Genomic DNA, 22,016 nt, shown 5'->3' on the forward strand with positions numbered 1-22,016 from the left:
CCAAGTTCAGCACAAAGTCATGCAGACCAGAACATCCCCACTTGCTACTCAGTGACTCATGCAGGAAATTTAAAACTCAAAGATCCATGTCTCATTCTGGGGGCACCTGGGCAATCTGGGAGCATTGACAACCCTATTAAAGAGAGAATACTCTGTCGGGGCTCCCAGTGCTAAACAGCATCCAGTGGCTCCTGCCAGCAGTACACATGGGAATTCAGGCAAGTGATGGTGGGTGGAAAAGCTCAACCATGCTGCCCTCCATGGCCAAACAGCCACTGTCTGGAACAGATGAGGTTGTACTGAGGGTGCCCCATAACTGAGGAACCAAAGCCGGTCAAGGAGTCCGCATCAGGAGAGGAGGGGAGAAGAGTATCCCACTGGAAACCAACTTGCCTTTCACAGCATTGTCAGTGCAGAAGGGGGCCATTCAGCTCATATTGCCTGTGCTGGCTCTCTGAAAGAGCATTCCAGTTAGTCCCATTCACCTCCACCCCCCCCCCCCCCCCCCCCCTTCCCACCTCCCCTACTCTTTTCCCCATAACTTGCTTTTCAAGTATTTCTCCAATTCTCTTTTGGAAGTTATTATTGAATCTGCTTCCACCACCCTTTCAGGACTGCATTCCAGATCACAACAAAGAAAAATGAAAATCAATCCCAATATTTATCTCTTCTGTTTGAATTTGGTAGAGAATGCAATGCAATGCTCCTGGGAGGGAAGTGTCAGCTGAGAGTGTGTGCCTGGAAAATCACCTGCTGCATTGAGTTTCATGTGCCTCCAGTTGCCCTGGTGATATGATTTGTATACAGAGGGCTTAAACAGCGGAGGAGCAGCAGCAAGGGTAAGAAATCTAAGTTCAAGCCTCAGTTTCCTGCTTCAATCTATTATCAAATGAGCTGAGTTTCTTCTGGGAGCTTTTTGTTGCTTGACAGGGTCACAGAAACATGACGAAGGAGAGGCAAATCTCCATTATAGAAGCTGGAGTGGGTGGAACTCATAAAACAAATTTCTTGTGCGGTTGTCATTTATTTTTGAGTTTGTCGTGAGTGAGCTTCAATCACAAACAAGCAGAAAATTAAGTTGCCAGAGAAAAGTATTTTCTGTCTAATTTGTGGTGATAATTATTATAAGTATGATATTCTTTCTCCGTTAAATCTATTTTGTGACAATTAAAGGGACAGTGTTTTGTGGCAAGCACGTTATTAAAAGAGAGCAGTGCATCTCAAACAAGATGCAACAGGGTAGTCACGATCAGCCCACTGCTTTAAAAAAAACGTTGTACTTTAAATCTAATGAGTGAGTTGGGATCCTTCCAACTACGAAAGATGATGGACACGCAGCAAATAATCTACTTCGGTAGGGTGTCTTCTCTTGGTGCACCTTTGCTGATGGCTGTGAAGGACAATCCTTGAGAAGCAGATTCTGCCACAAGTGCTGCACATGAAGCTGCCATTTGACGCTGTGAGTTGTTGTTTTTGACGTTGGTACCTGTTGCCAAGCTGCTGTAGCAACTGGTCATCGTGGTAGTGCACACCAGTCCACCATTTCCCTCTTTCGCCAGCTAGTGACTCCCAGCTGCGATAGTCAATATTTTAGGCCTTCATGTCACGTGTGCAAGCATCCTTGAAGCAGAGCTTTGGGTGCCCCACTGGTCATCTGGCCCAGGCTACCTCACCATACAGAAGCTCCTTGGGTATGAACTGCCTTCCAACCTGCGGATGTGTCCTATCCACTAAAGCCGCCTCTGTTTGATTAGTGCCAACACCCTTGGGAGCTCTGCCTTTGAGAGGACTGCCACATTTATGATTTTGTTCTGCCAGGATATACCCATAATGTGCCACAGACAGCGAAGGTGGAAATTATTGAGCTGCTTTTCCTGGAAAATGGAAGTCTCCCATGTTTCACAGCCATACAGCAAGGTGCTGAGCACACAGGCCTTATAAACCAATAAGGCCAAGTGCTGGAAAATGGGATTGGAATTGATAGGTGCTTGATGGCCGGCATGAACACGATGGGCCAAAGGGCCTGTTTTTGTGCTGTGTAACTCTATGACTCTATAAACCATCAGCTTGGTCCTAAGGGTCAGCTTGGTGTTATCCCATGTGTGTTTCCCGAGTCAGCCAAAGGTGGTAGCTGCTTTCCCAATGCATGTATCGAATTCTTCATCAAGGAACAAATTGACTTAAAATCTAAATTTAATATAAAACACTGGTTCAGCCTCAACTGAAGTATTGTGTCCAATTCTGGACACCCCACTTTAGGAAGGATGTGAAGGCTTTAGAGAGGGTGCAGAAAAGATTTATGGGAATGGTTCCAGGGGTGAGGGACTTTCGTTAAATTGGAAAAGCTGTTCTCCTTAGAGAAGAGAAGTTCGAGAGGAGATTTGATAGAGGTGCTCAAAATCATGAGGTGTCTGGATAGGGAGAAACTATTCCCATTGGTGGAAGGGTCAATAACCAGAGGACACCGATTTAAGGTGAATTGCAAAAGAACCAAAGGCGACATGAGGAAAATCTTTTTTACGCAGCGAGTGGTTAGGATCTGGAATGCACTGCCTGAATGTGTGGCGGAGGCAGATTCAATTGGGGCTTTCAAAAGGGAATTGGATAATTATCTGAAGAGAAAAGATTTGCAGGGCAATGGAGAAAAGGTGGGGGAGTGGGACTAGCTAAATTACACAGACACAATGGATCAAATGGCCTCCTTCTGTGCTGTAAGCATTCTGTGATTTTATGATTAAATGTGAGCCTGAGAGCTGCTCCTATTGGCTGACTGGGGTAACCCTGCCTGCAGGGATACCAAAGCCGGGCAGGCCAGAAGGTTCTGTGTTTAATTCTTGGCACTGGGGTGAACACCCCTCATGCTTAAAAAACATTTTGAGTACTTGGAGAGATTGGACTTATCAGCAGTTCCCCTGTGGTGGAATAGCCAGTTGGCACCCATTGTCATGGCTCATTTGTGAAAAGTAGCCAGTTTGGAGAGCTGTGCATTGAGGGAGAAAACTGACACAGCAAGTAAACATGGAAGTGACTTTGATGTTGTCCCTTTGCTGTCTGTTGTGAGAAGCAGAATTGGGAAATGATAAACAGACTGTGACAGGAAGGGACAGAGCATACAAACCTAAGAGTAAATCAACAGATAAGGCTAGAGGTTACAAAAATAATAAAAGGACAAAACTAAAGGCTCTGTATCTGAATGCACGTAACATTCAAAACAAAACCGATGAACTGAGAGCGCAAATAGAAATAAATAAGTACGATCTGACAGCCATTATAGAGACATGGCTGCAGTAAAACATAGGTTGGGACCTGAATATTGAAGGATACATGGCATTTAGGAAGGACAGGAAGCTAGGAAAAAGTGGAGGGGTAGCTCTGTTAATTAATGGCAGCACAGTGGCACACTGGTTAGCACTGCAGCCTCACAGCTCCAGCGACCCAGTTTCAGTTATGGGTACTGCCTGTGTGGAGTTTGCAAGTTCTCCCTGTGACCGTGGGTTTCCGGCGGGTGCTCCGGTTTCCTCCCAAAGCCAAAGACTTGCAGGTTGATAGGTAAATTGGCCATTGTAAATTGCCCCTAGTGTAGGTAGGTGGTAGGAGAAAGGTGGGGATGTGGTCGGGAATATGGGATTAATGTAGGATTAGTATAAATGGGTGGTTGTTGGTCGGTACAGACTCGGTGGGCCGAAGGGCCTGTTTCAGTGCTGTATCTAAAAATAAATAAAATAAAATAAATGATGGTATTAGTGCAATAGAGACGGATGGCCTAAGTTCAGGAAACCAGGCTGTAGTAGCAGTTTGGGTAGAGATGAGAAATCATAAAGGCAAGAAGTCAGTTGTGGGAGTGGTGTACAGGCCACCTAATATTAACCACACTGTAGGACGGGGTATAAAGGAAGAAATAATGGCAGCTTGTCAGAAAGGTACAGCGATAATTATGGGGGATTTTAGCCTATATATAGACTGGGAAAATCAGATGTGTTGAGATAGTCTAGATGAGGAATACATAGAATGTTTTTGGGATAATTTATTGGAACAATATGTTCTGGAGACAACCAGAGAGCAGGCTATACTAGCCCTGGTGTTGTGCAATGAGACAGGATTAATTAATGACCTCATAGTGAAGGCGCCCCTAGGTAGCAGCGATCATAATATGATTGAATTTTACATTCAGTTTGAGGGAGAGAAGAGTGGGTCCAAGACTAGTATTTTTAACTTAAATAAGTGCAATTATGAGGGCGTGAAAGCAGAGCTAGCTAATGTGAATTGGCAAATCATGTTAAGGGATAGAGATGCAGTGGCAGACATTTAAGAGGATATTTCAGAATACACGGAATAGATACATTTCAATGCTAAAGAAAAATTTCAAGGGTGGGACCCGACATCCGTGGTTAACTAAAGCAGTTAAAGATAGTATCAAACTTAAAGAAAAAGCCTACAATTGCGCAAACTTGGGAGGCAGGGCAGAAGAATGACTAAAAGATTGTTCTTCTTTGGCCTCCTTGTCTCGAGAGACAATGGGTAAGCGCCTGGAGGTGGTCAGTGGATTGTGAAGCAGCGCCTGGAGTGGCTATAAAGGCCAATTCTAGAGTGACAGACTCTTCCACAGGTGCTGCAGATAAAATTGGTTGTTGGGGTTGGTACACAGTTGGCTCTCCCTTTGCGCTTCTGTCTTTTTTCCTGCCAACTGCTAAGTCTCTTCGACTCGCCACACTTTAGCCCTACCTTTATGGCTGCCCGCCAGCTCTGGCGATCGCTGGCAACTGACTCCCACGACTTGTGATCAATGTCGCAGGACTTCATGTCGCGTTTGCAGACGTCTTTAAAGCGGAGACATGGACAGCCGTTGGGTCTGATACCAGTGACGAGCTCGCTGTACAATGTGTCCTTGGGGATCCTGCCATCTTCCATGCGGCTCACATGGCCAAGCCATCTCAAGCACCGCTGGCTCAGTAGTGTGTATAAGCTGGGGATGTTGGCCGCCTCGAGGACTTCTGTGTTGGAGATACGGTCCTGCCACCTGATGCCAAGGATTCTCCGGAGGCAGCGAAGATGGAATGAATTGAGACGTCGCTCTTGGCTGACGTACATTGTCCAGGCCTCGCTGCCGTAGAGCAAGGTACTGAGGACACAGGCTTGATACACTCGGACTTTTGTGTTCCGTGTCAGTGCGCCATTTTCCCACACTCTCTTGGCCAGTCTGAACATAGCAGAGGAAGCCTTTCCCATGCACGTCGATTTCTGCATCTAGAGACAGGTTACTGGTGATAGTTGAGCCTAGGTAGGTGAACTCTTGAACCATTTCCAGAGCGTGGTCGACGATATTGATGGATGGAGCATTTCTGACGTCCTGTCCCATGATGCTCGTTTTCTTGAGGCTGATGGTTAGGCCAAATTCGTTGCAGGCAGCGGCAATCCTGTCGACGAGTCTCTGCAGACACTCTTCAGTGTGAGATGTTAATGCAGCATCGTCAGCAAAGAGTTCCCTGATGAGGACTTTCCGTACTTTGGTCTTCGCTTTTAGACGGGCAAGGTTGAACAACCTGCCACCTGATCGTGTGTGGAGGAAAATTCCTTCTTCTGAAGACTTGAACGCATGTGAGAGCAGCAGGGAGAAGAAGATCCCAAACAGTGTGGGTGCGAGAACACAGCCTTGTTTCACGCCACTCAGGATAGGAAAAGATTGTTAAGGAAGGTAAAATTAGAGTATGAGAGAAAGCTAGCTAGAAATATAAAGACAATAAGAGTTTCTATAGTATTTAAAAAAGAAAAGAGTTAACAAAGTGAGCGTTGGTCCTATAGAAAGTGAGTCTGGGGAATTAATAATGGATGATAAGGAGATGGCAGATGAAATGAACAGATATTTTGCATCGGTCTTCACTATTGAGGATACAAGTAACATCCCAGTATTAGCTGTAAGTCAGAAACAACAAAGAACAGTACAGCACAGGAACAGGCCATTCGGACCTCCAAGCCTGCGCCAAGGAAATGGAAGGGAGGGAGAAAATTACAATCACCAGGGAAGTCGTACTGAACAAATTGTTGGAGCTGCGGGCTGACAAGTCCCCGGGTCCTGATGGACTTCATCCTAGGGTGTTAAAAGAAGTGGCTAGTGAGATAGTTGATGCGTTAGTTTTAATTTTCCAAAATTCCCCAGATTCGGGGAAGGTTCCGTTAGATTGGAAAATAGTGGAGGGAGACAGAAAGCAGGAAACTACAGGCCAGTTAGCTTAACATCTGTCTTAGGGAAAATGTTAGAAGCTATTATTAAAGACGTTATAGCAGGCCATTTAGAAAAATTCAAGGTAATCAGGCAGAGTCAACATGGTTTTGTGAAAGGGAAATCATGTTTAACCAATTTATTGGAGTTCTTTGAGGGAGTACATGTGCTGTGGATAAAGGGGACCGGTGGATGTATGGTACTTAGATTACCTGAAGGCATTTGATAAGGTACCACATCAAAAGTTATTGCAGAAAATAAAAGCTCATGGTGTAGGGGGTAACATATTGGCATGGATGCAAGATTGGCTAGCTAACAGGAAACAAAGAGTTGGCATAAATGGGTCATTTTCTGGTTGGCAAGATTTAACGAGTGGTGTGCCACAGGGATATGTGCTGGGGCCTCAACTTTAATTTATATAAATGACTTAAATGAATGGACTGAAGGTATGGTTGCTAAATTTGCTGAAGCCACAAAGATAGGTAGGAATATAACTTGTGAAGAGGACATAAGTGGGCTACAGAAGGACATAGGTAGGTTAAATGAGTGGGCAAAGACCTGGCAAATGGAATATAATGTGGGAAAGTGTGAAAGTGTCCATCTTGGCAGGAAGAATAAGCATACTATCTAAATGGTGAGAGATTGCAGAGCTCTGAGAGGCAGAGGGATCTGGGTGTCCTAGTGCATGAATCGCAAAAGGTTAGTATGCAGGTACAGCACGTAATTAGGAAAGCTAATAGAATGTTATCATTTATTGCGAAAGGAATTGAATACAGAAGTAGGGAGGTTATGCTTCAGCTATATAGGGCGTTGGTGAGACCACATCTGGAGTACTGTGTGCAGTTCCAGTTTCCTTATTTAAGGAAGGATGTAAATGCGTTGGAAGCAGTACAGAGAAGGTTTACTGGACTAATACCTGGAATGGGTGGGCTGTCTTAGGAGGAAAGATTGGACAGGCTAGGCTTGTATCCACTGGAAATTAGAAGAGTAAGAGGTGACTTACTTGAAACATATAAGATCCTGAGGGGTCTTGACAGGGTGGATGTGGAAAGGATGTTTCCCTTTGTTGGAGAATCTAGAACTAGGGGTCACTGTAAAAATAAGGGGTCGCCCATTTAAGATAGTGATGAGGAGAAATTTGTTCTCTCAGAGGGTGGTGAGTCTTTGGAATTCTGTTCCTCAAAAGGCAGTGGAAGCAGAGTCTTTGAATATTTTTAAGGTAGAAGTAGATAGATTCTTGATAAGCAAGGGGGTGAAAGGTTATCAGGGGTAGGTGGAAATGTGGAGTAATCAGTTCAGCCATGAACTTATTGAATGGCGGAGCTGGCTCAAAGGGCCGTGTGGCCTACTCCTGCTGCTAATTCGTATGTTCGTATGTATTCAATCACAATCTGTACCCTCATTGCCTAGCACATCCCTCACTCTACCATTCCCATCAAGCCAGGGGTTCAACCCTGGTTCAAGGAGGAGTGCAGGACAGCATGCCAGGAGCAGCATCAGGCATACCTAAAATGAGGTGCCAACCTCTGCAGAGACTCATCGACAGGATTGCCGCTGCCTGCAATGAATTTGGCCTCACCATCAGCCTCAAGAAAATGAACATCATGGGACAGGACGTCAGAAATGCTCCATCCATCAATGTTGGGGACCACGCTCTGGAGGTGGTTCAAGAGTTCACCTACCTAGGCTCAACTATCACCAGTAACCTGTCTCTCGATGCAGAAATCAACATAGCACATGGGAAAGGTGTCTGCTGCTATGTCCAGACTGGACAAGCGGGTGTGGGAAAATGGCGCACTGACACGGAACACAAAAGTCTGAGTTTTTCAAGCCTGTGTCCTCAGTACCTTGCTCTACGGCAGCGAGGCCTAGACAACGTATGTCAGCCAAGAGCGACGTCTCAACTCATTCCATCTTCGCTGCCTCCGGAGAATCCTTGGCAACAGGTGGCAGGACCGTATCTCCAATGTAGAAGTCCTCGAGGCGGCCAACATCCCCAGCATATACACCCTACTGAGCCAGCGGTGCTTGAGATGGCTTAGTCATGTGAGCCGCATGGAAGATGGCAGGATCCCCAAGGACGCATTGTACAGCGAGCTCATCACTGGTATCAGACCCACTGGCTGTCCATGTCTCCGCTTTAAAGTCGTTTGCAAACGTGACATGAAGTCCTGTGACGTTGACCACAAGTCGTGGGAGTCAGTTGCCAGTGATCGCCAGAGCTGGCGGACAGCCTTAAAGGCGGGGCTAAAGAGTGGTGAGTCGAAGAGACTTAGCAGTTGGCTGGAAAAAAGACAGAAGCGCAAGGAAAGTGCCAACTGTGTAACAGCCCCGACAACCAATTTTATCTGCAGCTCCTGTGGAAGAGTCTGTCACTCTAGAATTGGCCTTTATAGCCACTCCAGGCGCTGCTTCACAAACCACTGACCACCTCTCGATGCTTGCCCATTGTCTCTCGGACAAAGAGGCCAAAGAAGAAGAAGAACCTTGTGAAGCTACAACACATGCCAAACAGCAGAAGCAGCATGCAATAGACAAGGCTGAGCAATCCCACAACCTATGGATCAGATCAAAGCTCTGCAGTCCTGCCTCATCCAGTCATGAATGGTGGTGGCCAATTAAACAACTACCAGGAGGAGGACAAATATCCCCATCCGCAATGATGGGGGAGCCCAGTGCAAAAGTAAAGGAAATATACTGTGGCTACAAGAGCAGGTCAGAGACTGAGAATACTGTGGCGAGTAACCCACCTCCTCACCTCCCAAAGCCTGTCCACCATCTACAAGGCACAAGTATGAGGGAATACTCTCCATTTGCCCATATGAGTGCAGCTCCAACAACACTCAGGAAACTCAACACCATCCAGGATAAAGCAGCCTGCTTGGTTGGTATCTCATCCACCACCTTCAACATTCACTCCCTCCACCACCAACGCACAGTGGCAGCAGTGTGTACCATCTACAAGATTCACTGCAGCAACTCACCAAGACTCCTTCGACAGCACCTTACAAATCCGCGACCTCTACCACTGTCGCTAGATCAAAATCCTGGAACTCCCTCACTAACAGCACTGTGGGTGTACCTACCCCAGATTGACTGCAGTGGTTCAACAAGGCAGCTCATCGCCACATTCTCAAGGACAGTTCGGGATGGGCAAGAAATGCTGGCCTTGGCAGTGACACCCAAATCCTGTGAAAGAATTTTTTAAAAGGCGCAACTTGGCCAGACGTGTGCTGGCTGGAGAATGTAGCTCTTGGAGATTTTGGGTTTAAATCAGCACCAAAGACAAACTGTAATGAATGAGAACAGAGGCAGATCTCGAGCATTCTCCTGTTACCCAATTTCCTCCCTTCCTCTCCTGCAGGGGATGACTGGGATATGATCCCAAGTTCCTATGTGGGAGCAATAAAGCAGAGCAAGGTTTATTGCTGGACGATTGTCTCTCATTAAAGGAAGTAATTCTGCTTTATCCCCTCAATTCTCTTCCCTGAAGGTGCTAATCCTGCTATTGGATGAGGAAAGTTATGACCCACCGTCGCCTGTCCACGCAAATCTCAGCTACCAATTCTCTTGAGAGTCTAAATGGGTACCTCCTCCATTCCTCATCTATGAGCCTCAGTGTTAATGAGCTATTCTATCATGGGAGGGTCACATTATGGCTGCGCCCAATCTTGTGCTCGTCCAATATTATCACTGGGGGAAACGTCTTTGAGTTTTAAGCAAAGTTCACAATGGTGTCTTTTCAATTTGCAGTAGATGGTGGGAGCAGGAATGGTGGGGCTGGTGAGGGGTTGAGGCTGGTGAGTGGGGGGGGGGTGTTTTAGCATCACTGCTGGTGCTCTGAAATCTACCCCAACGTGTAAAAGGGCAGGTCGCACGACACCGCATTTTCCAGACAAGAGCCTTTTTAGTGAGTTTTTTAGGGCTATTCCACCATGGGAGCATCATAGGCCAGTCTCGTCCTCATGTGGCATCCGCGTGCTTCCTATTAAATGCAGAAAAATAATCACATTGAGGAAACGGTGTGATGGGGAAGGGGTCGGGTAGGTCTGGATGGATGGACTGAAGTATGTCAAATGACCTCCTCATCCAATGTGTATCGTGTGAGTCAAAGCCTTAAGAGAAGAGAATTGAGGGGAGTGAAGAAGAATTATCTCCTATATCAGAGACAATAGTCAGGCAATAGGCTCTGCTCTATTCGTCTCACAGAGGAATGGGAGGAGGCCATTCAGCCCATCAAGCCTGTTCCATTAGATCATGGCTGATCTGTATCTTCACCCTATCTACCCACCTTGGTTCCACATTCTCTCAATACCCTTGCCTAACAAAAATGTATCAATCTCAATTTTAACATTTTCAATTGACCCCCCCCCCCCCCCCCCTCACCCCCACCACAGCCTCAACAGCCTTTTGGGGGAGAGTTCCAGATTTCCACTTCCCCTTGTATGAAGAAATGCTTCCTGACATTACCCCTAATGGCGTAGCTCTAATTTTCAGGTTGTGCCCCCTTGTTCTGGACTCTCTGTCCACAGGAAATAGTTTCCATCAATCCTACCAACTCCTTTAATCATCTTAAACGCCTCAATTTTTGTTTATATCTGTTCATGGTACATTAGCGTTGCTGGCTAGGCCAGCATTTGTTGCCCCTCCCTAATTGCCCTCTTGGTGGTGAGCCACCTTCTTGAACCGCTGCAGTCCATGTGGGGTAGGTACGCCTACTGTGCTGTTAGCGAGGGAGTTCCAGGATTTTGACCCAGCGACACTGAAGGAACGGCGAAATAGTTCCAAGTCAGGATGGTGTGTGGCTTGGAGGGGAACTTGCAGGTGGTGATGTTCCAATGCACCTGCTGCCCTTGTCCTTTTAGGTGGTTGACCTCTTTGTTTGTTTCATTATCTTGAGGGAGGTAACGCAGGCTGTCTGATAACCATAACCAGCGTGAGCCACTGCCTACAGCCGAGGTGTGGAGAAATTGCACAGTGTTAGAAAAAGGCTTTTAGCTGCTTTATATCTTTTTACTTTGCTATTGGCATCTTTCTATTCTGAAAGTATTGACGATATTTTTCTCACAGGCTAAAGGCCCCTGAGCACTAAGGGATGTTGGGGAGGGAAGGGTTTGCGACAGAGACCCCGGCATCTCAGAAGGTGCCCAGCCCCATGATGGCAATGCACACCAGCTTGAGGCCCACCCCAAATGGCATCAGGCGCTGGGAGAGGGAGTACTTGGGTCAGCACCTTGGAGAATTGGAACTGGTCGGCAGAGTGTCCAACCCGAAACTGGCCGGAATTAACCAGCAAACCAGATTCAGCACATGGACACCAGTGAATCACAAGGCAGCCAATCGGCAGGTGAATTATGGATAGCTGCTGTGGCAGCCAATAAGTTGTTGTTACATTGCCTTTGATTTATTAATGAGTCTAATTTTAAATCTGTTTCTGACTCCTTTGCTTTATGCTTTTCAGTTCCATTTCCCCTCCTCAGATCTGCTTGTCCTATTTTGGCTTTCTAAAATATTCTTATGTATTTTGAACCAAACCTTTCTTGAACCTTCTTGCACTTTGGTGCTTTAGTTTAGTTTACTTTTCTGACTCTCTTGTACAGTACTGAGGGAGTGCTGCACTGTCAGAGATGTCATCCTTCGGATGAGATTTTAAACTGAGGCCCTTGTCTGCCCCCTCAGGTGGGTGTAAATTTGAGGATAGTAGAGAGCTCAGAAGGTAGTCGGGCTGGAGGAGATTACAGAGGGGAGAAGTAGGAGTGAGGCCTTAGGAGGAGTTGAACATAAAGATGAAAATTTTAAATCGGATGTGGTAGGGGGCTGGGAGCCAATATAGGTCAGTGAGCACAGAGGTGATGGGTGAATGAGACGTGATGCACGTTAGGATACGGGCAGCAAAGTTTTGAATGAGCTCAGACTTAGTGAGGGGGGAAGATTGGAGACTGAAACCTATCACGACTGTATCAACCTATAGCTGATAGTAGTGCTGAAGGGTAACTAGGGATGGGTATAAATGCTACCTTGTGAACAAATTAAAAATGTCTAGTGGGCAGTTTACATTCTCCCTGAGTGTGTTAAATCACAGTCTGGCACAGTGGCTGGGATGTGACTCCAGACATTTTGGTTGAATAGTCTTTTGCTGATTCTAAAAAATTGCAATGTTCAAGATTTTTGGAATTTATGGTGAACTCACTGCACCTCAGACTGTGCATTTGTATTTAACACAAGAGCTTCTCCTACAGGTCTCAACAGCTCATTACACCCACTCTGCTGTGAGCTTCCCTCTAACTGGTCTCACTCCTCACTACACCATTGTCCAGTCCTGGGAATGCAGAAAACTGTAAAACCTGTTACCAATAAAATAGTGTGCAGTCAATGTTCTTCTCTTGCAGCTCTTTAATGAGAGAATGGCTCTTGTGTGTCATTGGTTTGACCTGTGGACTGATAAACAGAGGAAACGCTTTATACACAGTGTCCTAACGCGCTGCAGTAAATCACAACTCAAGTAAGTGTGAACAAAACACAAGCACAGTCAAAGCTGACTACTTAATAGTGGTCCAAGTGTCACCGTAAAGATGTTTGTTTAAATTGCTTCCACTTTGAATATTTTGCTCCCGTTGTGTGCTTATTTTCCTGGTTTTATTCACGTGAATCCCTGAGGCAGATGTTGTCAGCGGGGCAGAGCAGCCTGAAACTGTCCCATTGGACAGCTCTATTGCCGCCCCAGTGCACTCCTTTCCTTCTCAGGACTTGTCTGAGATTGTCAAAGTGTGCGAGTGTGGAGAGTGAGAAAAAAGGACGCTCAGCCTATCAAACCTGGTCCTCCCACATACCATGTGCAACCTCCTCAATCATGAAATCTACTCATCCGTTTTAATCTACCGAGGGAAAGGTCTATATAAATACCCCCAGAGGTAATGAGGAAAATTTACAGCCTGTTCACCTCATGGTGCAGGTAACCATTGTCCCCGTGAAGTATTTGATGAGCGTAGTCCACGATGTCACTTCTCAAACTCGCCCTCAATCAGACGGAGGGATGATCTGATCGAGGGGTTCAAAATGATAAAGAAATCTAATTGGGTAAAAACAATGAAACTATTTCCTCTGGTTGGCGGGGGTAGTCCAGAACAGAATCACAGAATAATACAGTGCAGAAGAGGCCCTTCGGCCCATCAAGTCTGCACCGATGCTTTAAAGGCACCTGACCTGTCTACCTAATCCCATTTGCCAGCACTTGGCCCATAGCCTTGAATGTTATGACGTGCCAAGTGCTCATCCAGGTACTTTTTAAAGGATGTGAGGCAACCCGCCTCTACTACCCTCCCAGGCAGTGCATTCCAGACCGTCACCACCCTCTGGGTAAAAAAGTTCTTCCTCAAATCCCCCTTAAACCTCCTGCCCCTCACCTTAAACTTGTGTCCCCTCGTAACTGACCCTTCAACTAAGGGGAACAGCTGCTCCCTATCCACCCTGTCCATGCCCCTCATAATCTTGTACACCTCGATCAGGTCACCCCTCAGTCTTCTCTGCTCCAGCAAAAACCACCCAAGCCTATCCAACCTCTCTTCATAGCTTAAATGTTCCATCCCAGGCAACATCCTGGTGAATCGCCTCTGCACCCCCTCCAGTGCAATCACATCCTTCCTATAATGTGGCGACCAGAATTGCACACAGTACTCCAGCTGTGGCCTTACCAAAGTTCTATACAACTCCAACATGACCTCCCTGCTTTTGTAATCTAAGCCTCGATTGATAAAGGCAAGTGTCCCATATGCCTTTTTCACCACCCTATTAACCTGCCCTTCTGCCTTCAGAGATCTATGGACAAACATGCCAATGTCCCTTTGTTCCTCGGAACTTCCCAGTGTCAGGCCATTCATTGAATACTTTCATGTCACATTATCCCTTCCAAAGTGTATCACCTCACACTTTCCATCTGCCACTTTTCTGCCCATTTGACCATCCCGTCTATATCTTCCTGTAACCCAAAACACTCAACCTCACTGTTAACCTTACTCGGCCAATCTTTGTGTCATCTGCAAACTTACTGATACTACCCCCCACATAGTCATCTATGTTGTTTATATAAATGACAAACAATAGGGGACCCAGCACAGATCCCTGTGGTACACCACTGGACACTGGCTTCCAGTCACTAAAACAACCGTCTGTCATCACTCTCTGTCTCCTACAGCTAAGCCAATTTTGAATCCACCGTATCAAGTTACCTTGTATCCCATGTGAATTTGCTTTCTTGATAAGTCTCCCATGTGGGACTTTGTCAAAGGCTTTGCTGAAATCCATGTAAACTACATCAACTGCACTACCCTCATCTACACACCTGGTCACATGCTCAAAAAATTCAATCAATTTTGTTAGGCATGACCTCCCTCTGACAAAGCCATGCTGACTATTTCTAATCAAATTTTGCCTCTCCAAGTGGAGATAGATTTTCTCCTTCAGAATTTTCTCCAATAGTTTCCCTACCCCTGACGTGAGACTCACTGGTCTGTAGTTTCCTGGCTTATCTCTACAATCTTTCTTAAATAGTGGGACCACATTAGCTGTTCTCCAGTCCTCTAGCACCTCCCCCGTGGCCAGAGAGGAATTAAAAAATTGGGTCAGAGCCCCTGCAATCTCCACCCTCGCCTCTCACAGCATCCTGGGACACAAATCATCAGGACCTGGAGATTTGTCCACTTTTAAGCCTGCCAAAACCTCCAATACCTTGTCACTCCCAGGACAATTTGCTCAAGAACCTCACAGTCTCTCTCTGAGTGTCATATCTACATCCTCATTCTCTTGGGTGAAGACAGATGTGAGGTATTCATTCAACACCCTACCAACAAGGGGGCATAACTTTAAAATTAGAACTAGACTGCTCAGTGGTAATGTCAGGAAGCACTTCTTCACACAAAGGTTGGTGGAAATCTGGAATTCCCAAGGCCGTGGATGCTGGGAGTCAAATGGAGCTTCCAAAACTGAGATTCAGAGATTTTTGTTAGGTAAAGGTATTGAGGGATAGGAAATCAAGGCAGGTAAATGGAGTTAAGATACAGATCAGCCATGATCTAATTGAATGGCAGGCAGGCCCGAGGGGCTGAATGGCCTTCCCTGTTCCTAATGTTTTTACATTAATGCTGTGTTACTATTTCTGCCTATTGAGTGGTAATGGGGGTTTATGTCCACACAGGTTTACCTGGGATTGGTTCACCGAGACTATCCCAATAGCCAGGCTAGACTTCACCACAGTTCTGCCACGATTCCTGTCACTTTACATCTTCTCGTTCCTGAGTCCTAGAGAGCTGTGCTCACTCTCCCAGGTCAGCTGGCACTGGAGGTTCCTGACTGAACAGGTCAGCCATTCCAGATCTACATTTTCGGAAGTACTGCGCTCCCACGGAATCTGGTGTGCGTGCAAGGTTGTTGCTTGTAAATGATTATTAACATGGGAGATTCCTCAGTGTCAGTCCCCAGCCCTGTAGTTTTAAAAAAATGTTTTATTCATTCATGGGATGTGGACATCACTGGCTAGGCCAGCATTTATTGCCCATTCCTAATTGCCCTTGAGAAGGTGGTGGTGAGCTGCCTTCTTGAACCGCTGCAGTCCATGTGGTGTCGGTACACCCACAGTGCTGTTAGGAAGGAAGTTCCAGGATTTTGACCCAGCGACATTGAAGGAACGGCGATATAGTTCCAAGTCAGGATGGTGGGTGACTTGGAGGGGAACTTGCAGGTGGTGATGTTCCCATGCATTTGCTACCCTTGTCCTTCTAGGTGGTAGAGGTCATGGGTTTGGAAGTGCTGAGGAGCCTTGGTGCGTTGCTGCAGTGCATCTTGTAGATGGTACACATTGCTGCCACTGTGCGTCAGTGGTGGAAGGAGTGAATGTTTGTGGATGGGGTGCCAATCAAGCGGGCTGCTTTGTCCTGGATGGTGTCGAGCTTCTTGAGCGTTGTTGGAGCTGCACCCATCCAGGCAGTGGAGAGTATTCCATCACACTCCTGACTTGTGCCTTGTAGATGGTGGACAGACTTTGGGGAGTCAGGAGGTGAGTTACCCACCACAGGATTCCTAGCATCTGACCTGCTCTTGTAGCCACGGTATTTATATGGCTACTCCAGTTCAGTTTCTTGTCAATGGTAGCCCCTAGGATGTTGATAGTGGGGGATTCAGCGATGGTAATGCCATTGAATGTCAAGGGGAGATGGTCATTGCCTGGCACTTGTGTGGTGCGAATGATACTTGCCACTTATCAGCCCAAGCCTGGATATTGTCCAAGTATTGCTGCCTTTCTACACGGACTGCTTCAGTATCTGAGGAGTCACGAATGGTGAACATTGTGCAATCACCAGCGAACATCCCCACTTCTGACCTTATGATTGAAGGAAGGTCATTGATGAAGCAGCTGAAGATGGTTGGGCCTAGGACACTACCCTGAGGAACTCCTGCAGTGATGTCCTGGAGCTCAGATGATTGACCTCCAACAACCACAACCATCTTCCTTTGCGCTAGGTATGACTCCAGCCAGCGGAGGGTTTTCCCCCGATTCCCATTGACCTTAGTTTTGCTAGGGCTCCTTGATGCCATACTCGGTCAAATGCTGCCTTGATGTCAAGGGCAGTCACTCTCACCTCACCTCTTGAGTTCAGCTCTTTTGTCCATGTTTGAACCAAGGCTGTAATGAGGTCAGGAGCTGAGTGGCCCTGGCAGAACCCAAACTGAGCGTCACTGAGCAGGTTGTTGATAAGCATGTGCTGCTCGATGGCACTGTTGATGACACCTTCCATCACTTTATTGATGATTGAGAGTAGGCTGATGGGGCGGTAATTGGCCGGGTTGGACTTGTCCTGCTTTTTGTGTACAGGACATACCTGGGCAATGTTCCACATTGCAGGGTAGATGCCAGTGTTGTAGCTGTATTGGAACAGCTTGGCTAGGGGCGCAGCAAGTTCTGGAGCACAGGTCTTCAGTACTATTGCCGGAATATTGTCAGGGCCCATAGCCTTTGCAGTATCCAGTGCTTTCAGTCGTTTCTTGATATCACGCGTGGTCAGATACGATACGTTGTACTTTGTTGTGAAGGGCCACTATCCCAAACAATATCAAACTCCTTTGGCGATCTTAATAAGGTGGTACCCATGGGTTCTGGTGGGTGACAACTCTTTTGGTTGAAATGCAAGAAAGGATCCTTAGAACAGTCTGAACCATTGGAGGTGGTAGCACAGAAGCAGCCCTTTTTGCTGGTGCAATCCCAAGGTAATAGCACTGCCCCGCACTCTTTGGTGCCACAGAAAGGGAGGGAATAGATCTTAAGACAGCCTTAGTCAACATCCCATAGCCAGGGAGGCCCAGAGGGAGACATGTAGGGCAGTAAATCTGTTGGAGGGGCCACAGGTGATGTGGGGATAGTCCGCAAATGGCGCCTTGGCTGTGCTAGGAGAACCATTCTGTTGTTGTAAATTGCCAGTGTGCTTTTTCCTGATTCACAAAGAGACAGTACAAAGTACTTGGGATAATTACAGTCAGGTTTGTCTCTACACCTAATCTCTTCCTGATCCAATTTTGAAAATGGGTGATATCGACCAATTGGGTTTGTAGGATGAAGTGTCATAGTCTGCACACAGATAAAGTAGCTGACATTGTTAACGCTATCATCAGCCCCCTTCCCAAACCCCACCTCCCTCTCCCCCAAAAAGTAAGAATCTTTGAACTCTTTCAAAGAGCTGGCAGGGGCACGATGGGCTGAATGGCCTCCTTCTGTGCTGTAAGATTCTTTCGTTTGAGGTGAGGGATTTCACTGTTGGAGAACTGTAAATTTTAGATGAAATCTTCGTGAGTCCCCTTTTAAACATTAATTGTACATTAAACTATCATCGCAAGTACAGAGGACATCAGCACAACATTCATATGCTACAAGGAAATCTGCAGAAGCCACCAATTATTATTAACTCAGAGCAGCAATCAGATGGCATTGCCTTCTGGAGTTGATCCCTGTTCTGCTGGATCTGGCAGTACCCATAGTCTCACTAATCTCAGCCGCACGCTGACAAGGGGGCATTGATCAGGGGCCGAGCATCTGCTCACAAAGAGATTGAGGGATCTGAGGAAGAGGCGCACTGGACCACTCATACACGCCTTCTACAGGCTGGCATTTGTGGAGAGCTGTGAGCAGCTTCTTACCAGGGTAAGATTGGGTTTGAAGGTTGTAGGCACAGTGGCAGATGTTCATATACCGTATGGGGCATTGTAGCCCCAATCAGGTTCTGATCCTTGAAATATTATTTCTGGAATGCAACACACTCTGTATCTCATACATACAGGGACTGTCTCTCTCTGTCTTTCCCCCTCATGCACACTGTCAGTCTCACACACAGTCTATCCATCTGAAGCCCTCATTATCTCTCTCTAACATGTTTAACACTCTCCCTCTCTCCCTACTCTCCACCTCATTTTCACACTCTTCACACTTTTATCTCCTGATCATTCTCACTCTCTTTCTTCCCCATTCTCTTACTTTCACACTTTCCCTCGACGTTACTGTCACTTTAACCTTCTCCTTTTCTTCTTCACTTTCTCACAGTCTCACTCTCTGCTCACTCTCTTTCATACACTCTCCCCTCTTTCTCTCCACTCTATTTCCCACACTCCCCCTCTCTTCCCCAACCTTTCAGACTCTCTTTTTCTCATCTTGTGATTCTGAGAACTCATCATCATCAATTATTTGAATTGCCTGAGCTATCATGTTTACTCATTTTGGTTTCAAATGTCGGTTGCTGTGTGCATTGACACTGTCACAGCGTTTTGTGAAGACTTCCATTAAAATCGTATATCTGAAGGAATATATACCCTCAGCGGAGTCAGCTCTGCGATTCTACCATGCATCTATCCTCGATAGAGGGAATGTCATGTGCTAGTTTTCCTTGTGGAAAAGATAGGGTCATAGACAATGTGGTTGGGAGAGAGTCCCAGTTCTCTCGCTTGTTCTCCCATTGACCCTGTTCATCCCCCCCCCCTATTGACAATGAGGGATCGCAGAATCTTCACGTATGTTTACACTGTCAGTGAGCCATGATAAACATGATTGAGTGTGAGCATCTCATTGTGTTTCGACAGGACTGCCTGTGGATGCCCAAATGTGTGAAGCGAGGCTGGTTTCTGCCCTACACACCTTCAGACCATGAATATGGGGCATGGAAACGACATTATGTGGCATGTGCCTGCAGCCTCGACTACCTCACACCGATGGAGGTATCCCATATCTATGGAGTCCTCAAAGAACCCAAAGAGATCATAGAGGAGAGGGAGGACAGGTGGAATGAAAGGTTTCTGAGAAGACTGATCCAGGACAGATTGGCCCAACAGAAGAGTGAGCACAACTGAAGCATATTATAGAGCCAATAGAGTTACTACGGCACTGAAGGAGGCCATTCGGCCCACTGAGTCCATGCCAGCTCTCTGTAGAGCAATCCAATCTGTCCCATTCCCCCCACTCTATCCCTGTAGCACTGCAAGTTTCTTTCCCTCAAGTGCCCATCAAATTTACTTTTGAAATCATTGATTGTCTCTGCTTCCGCCACCCTCATTGGAACTTTTTCCCTTAGTTTGTCCCTCTGATTTTCTCCCTTCCCCCTCCAAAAGGTGCTGAATTATGCTGCCCTTTGTGTTTCAGCCTAGACAGTGAGGAAGATTTTGACTTTGGTCGATAGGGCAAAATCATTGGATCAGTCTCTCCTGATTAAAAACTGGAAATGAAAATGGAGAGAGACACACAACAGATGGTTGATCCAATAATGTCCATTTTACAGTATTTCCCAAAATCAAAATTATACCCATGAGTGCTACCAAGCTATTTAACTATAGTAGCCATCACAGCCTAAAATGAATCTACCCTCACCTGATTCTCGTACACATGGATTTCCAGTGTGGGTTCCGCAGGTAGCAATCAGTAGCTGGAACCCTGACGGACTTTATTTCCCCCCTCTGGTGTTAGTCCCCTCTGGAAAGCTCCATGGAGAGAGGAGCTGAACCTGGGATCTCAGGCTGGGCAAGGAGCTAGAACTGGTCTCAATGTCCCTGGGCTAAGGGAAAGGGGAGAAGCGGCTTTCTGCTGATGGTTAGGCTGGAGACAGGTTTGAGCTTGGCTGCGATACCTCCCAGGGCTCTCTCTGAGCCATGGTTGACATTGCATTTTCACTGTGGGAACTAAACAGCGCCTGCAGTACAGGTCTATCCATATATTGCAAAATATACAGTATGATTATTTTAAACTGTTGCAGTTTACCTTATGATTTGTGGTGTCACCTGGACCCACTTGAATATGTTATCTGTAACCTCCTCCAGCCATACAACTCTCTAAGAACTCCGGCCTCTTGTAAATCCCTCACTTACTTTATACCCCACTAGGCCCTAAGCTCTGGAATTCCTTCCCTAAACCCCTCTGCCTTTTTGACCAAGCATTTTGGTCACCTACCCTAATATCTCTTTTTATGGCTCAGTGTTAAATTTCAGTCTGAGAACCGCTTCTGTGAAGCGCCTGGGGATGCTTGACTATGGTAAAGGCGCTATAAATGCAAGTTGTTGTTATTACAGCAGTTTATAACTCACTGCTTCTCACCCATTCATCTTTCAGAGGAATTACTGAGGTCACGACCCCCTTGGCTGATTGGGAAATGGAATGCTCGTCGGAACAATACAAGACCATACATCAGCACATCCCAGACAAGCGTGGAGCGCTCTAGACTGAGTACCACATTACTGCTGCTAACGGTAACAACAAGAGGCTTTGAAGAGGGAGTCCTGTTGTACTGATGCCCTTTTAAGCAGGCAGTCTCACCATAAGATGCCACCCCTTAAATAGTGGATTTTTACCATCAAGAAACTTATTTTAAAGAGGGAGCCCCTGAAGTGGGGCCAGTAAATTCCGCAGTTTATACAGGGTATGGTGGTGCAGTAGCAACATGCTCATAGTCTACACATGTGCCATTGTTGAACTTACAGACATGTTCCCCTACGCTGATTTATTACAGGATAAAAAGCTCCAGATGAATGTGAGCCTCTCGCAGCTCCTGAGTGAAGAGAGCAAATTTTCGGCCTCCTGTAACCCAGCACTGGAGAAGCAGCATGTGCTGGGATCACTCAGAGCGCTGTGCACCAGGTCAGTAACGGAGCACTGAGGAGATTGACTGTGCTACTCGTATACTTTCTGGATCCTAATGGGCTCTGCTGAGACCCATCAGGAGTCTGGCAGCATTGTTACTGATAAAGACTGTAAGTGTATGCTCCCTCTATGTGACAGCTCTGCCTCCCACATCTGTGTGACAATATCACACAAAAGGAGGTGCTGTTATACCCCACGGTTGGAGGGAAACCTCACTTAGGAATGAAATTTCAAATAAAAGAAGTAGGAGAATGAAGAGGTTAAGGAAAAGAAGTGAATTTGGAAATCTCAAAGTATTCAGTGCTCCAATCCCAGTGTTAAATCCCATCTCTTTCACTGGCCCGATTGGTTGACTTGTTTAAAAATTGTTTTGTTAACTTAATCGTGAATTCTTTAAAATTCTTTTTCTTCAAAGCTCAGATTGACTTTCCAATGCTAAAACCTCAATTTGGGGCAGCACTGAGCTTTACCAGTCACAAGCTCCCAGGTTCCATTTCCAACCTGTGCTGAGTTATCTGATTTGATAGAAAAATAGGAGCACAGGAACAGGAGGAGGCCATTCAGCCCCGCAAGCTAGTCCTGCCGTTCAATTAGATCATGGCTGATCTGTATCTTAACTCCATTGACTTCTGTAACCCTTAA

General features: G+C 46.3%; 1 protein-coding gene across 5 annotated transcripts in view; it reads left to right on the plus strand.

Annotated features, from left to right (window-relative positions):
* The first annotated feature begins 795 nt into the window (after positions 1–795).
* The window catches only part of LOC137376153 (epithelial cell-transforming sequence 2 oncogene-like), a 72,895-nt gene continuing 51,674 nt past the window's right edge, over positions 796–22,016 (plus strand). For 3 of the 5 annotated variants that reach the window (XM_068044174.1, XM_068044175.1, XM_068044176.1), the window contains exons 1-6: positions 11,293–11,564; positions 12,607–12,719; positions 15,408–15,570; positions 19,331–19,583; positions 20,847–20,983; positions 21,244–21,371. In XM_068044174.1, coding sequence (XP_067900275.1) covers positions 11,313–11,564; positions 12,607–12,719; positions 15,408–15,570; positions 19,331–19,583; positions 20,847–20,983; positions 21,244–21,371 — 1,046 coding nt within the window. In that variant the 5' untranslated portion in view covers positions 11,293–11,312. Of the gene's footprint in view, positions 840–11,292; positions 11,565–12,606; positions 12,720–15,407; positions 15,571–19,330; positions 19,584–20,846; positions 20,984–21,243; positions 21,372–22,016 lie in introns of those variants that run through there. The other 2 variants (XM_068044177.1, XM_068044178.1) reach the window with 2 other exon arrangements.

Source organism: Heterodontus francisci, chromosome 13, assembly GCF_036365525.1.
Source record: "Heterodontus francisci isolate sHetFra1 chromosome 13, sHetFra1.hap1, whole genome shotgun sequence".
NCBI lineage: Eukaryota > Metazoa > Chordata > Chondrichthyes > Heterodontiformes > Heterodontidae > Heterodontus > Heterodontus francisci.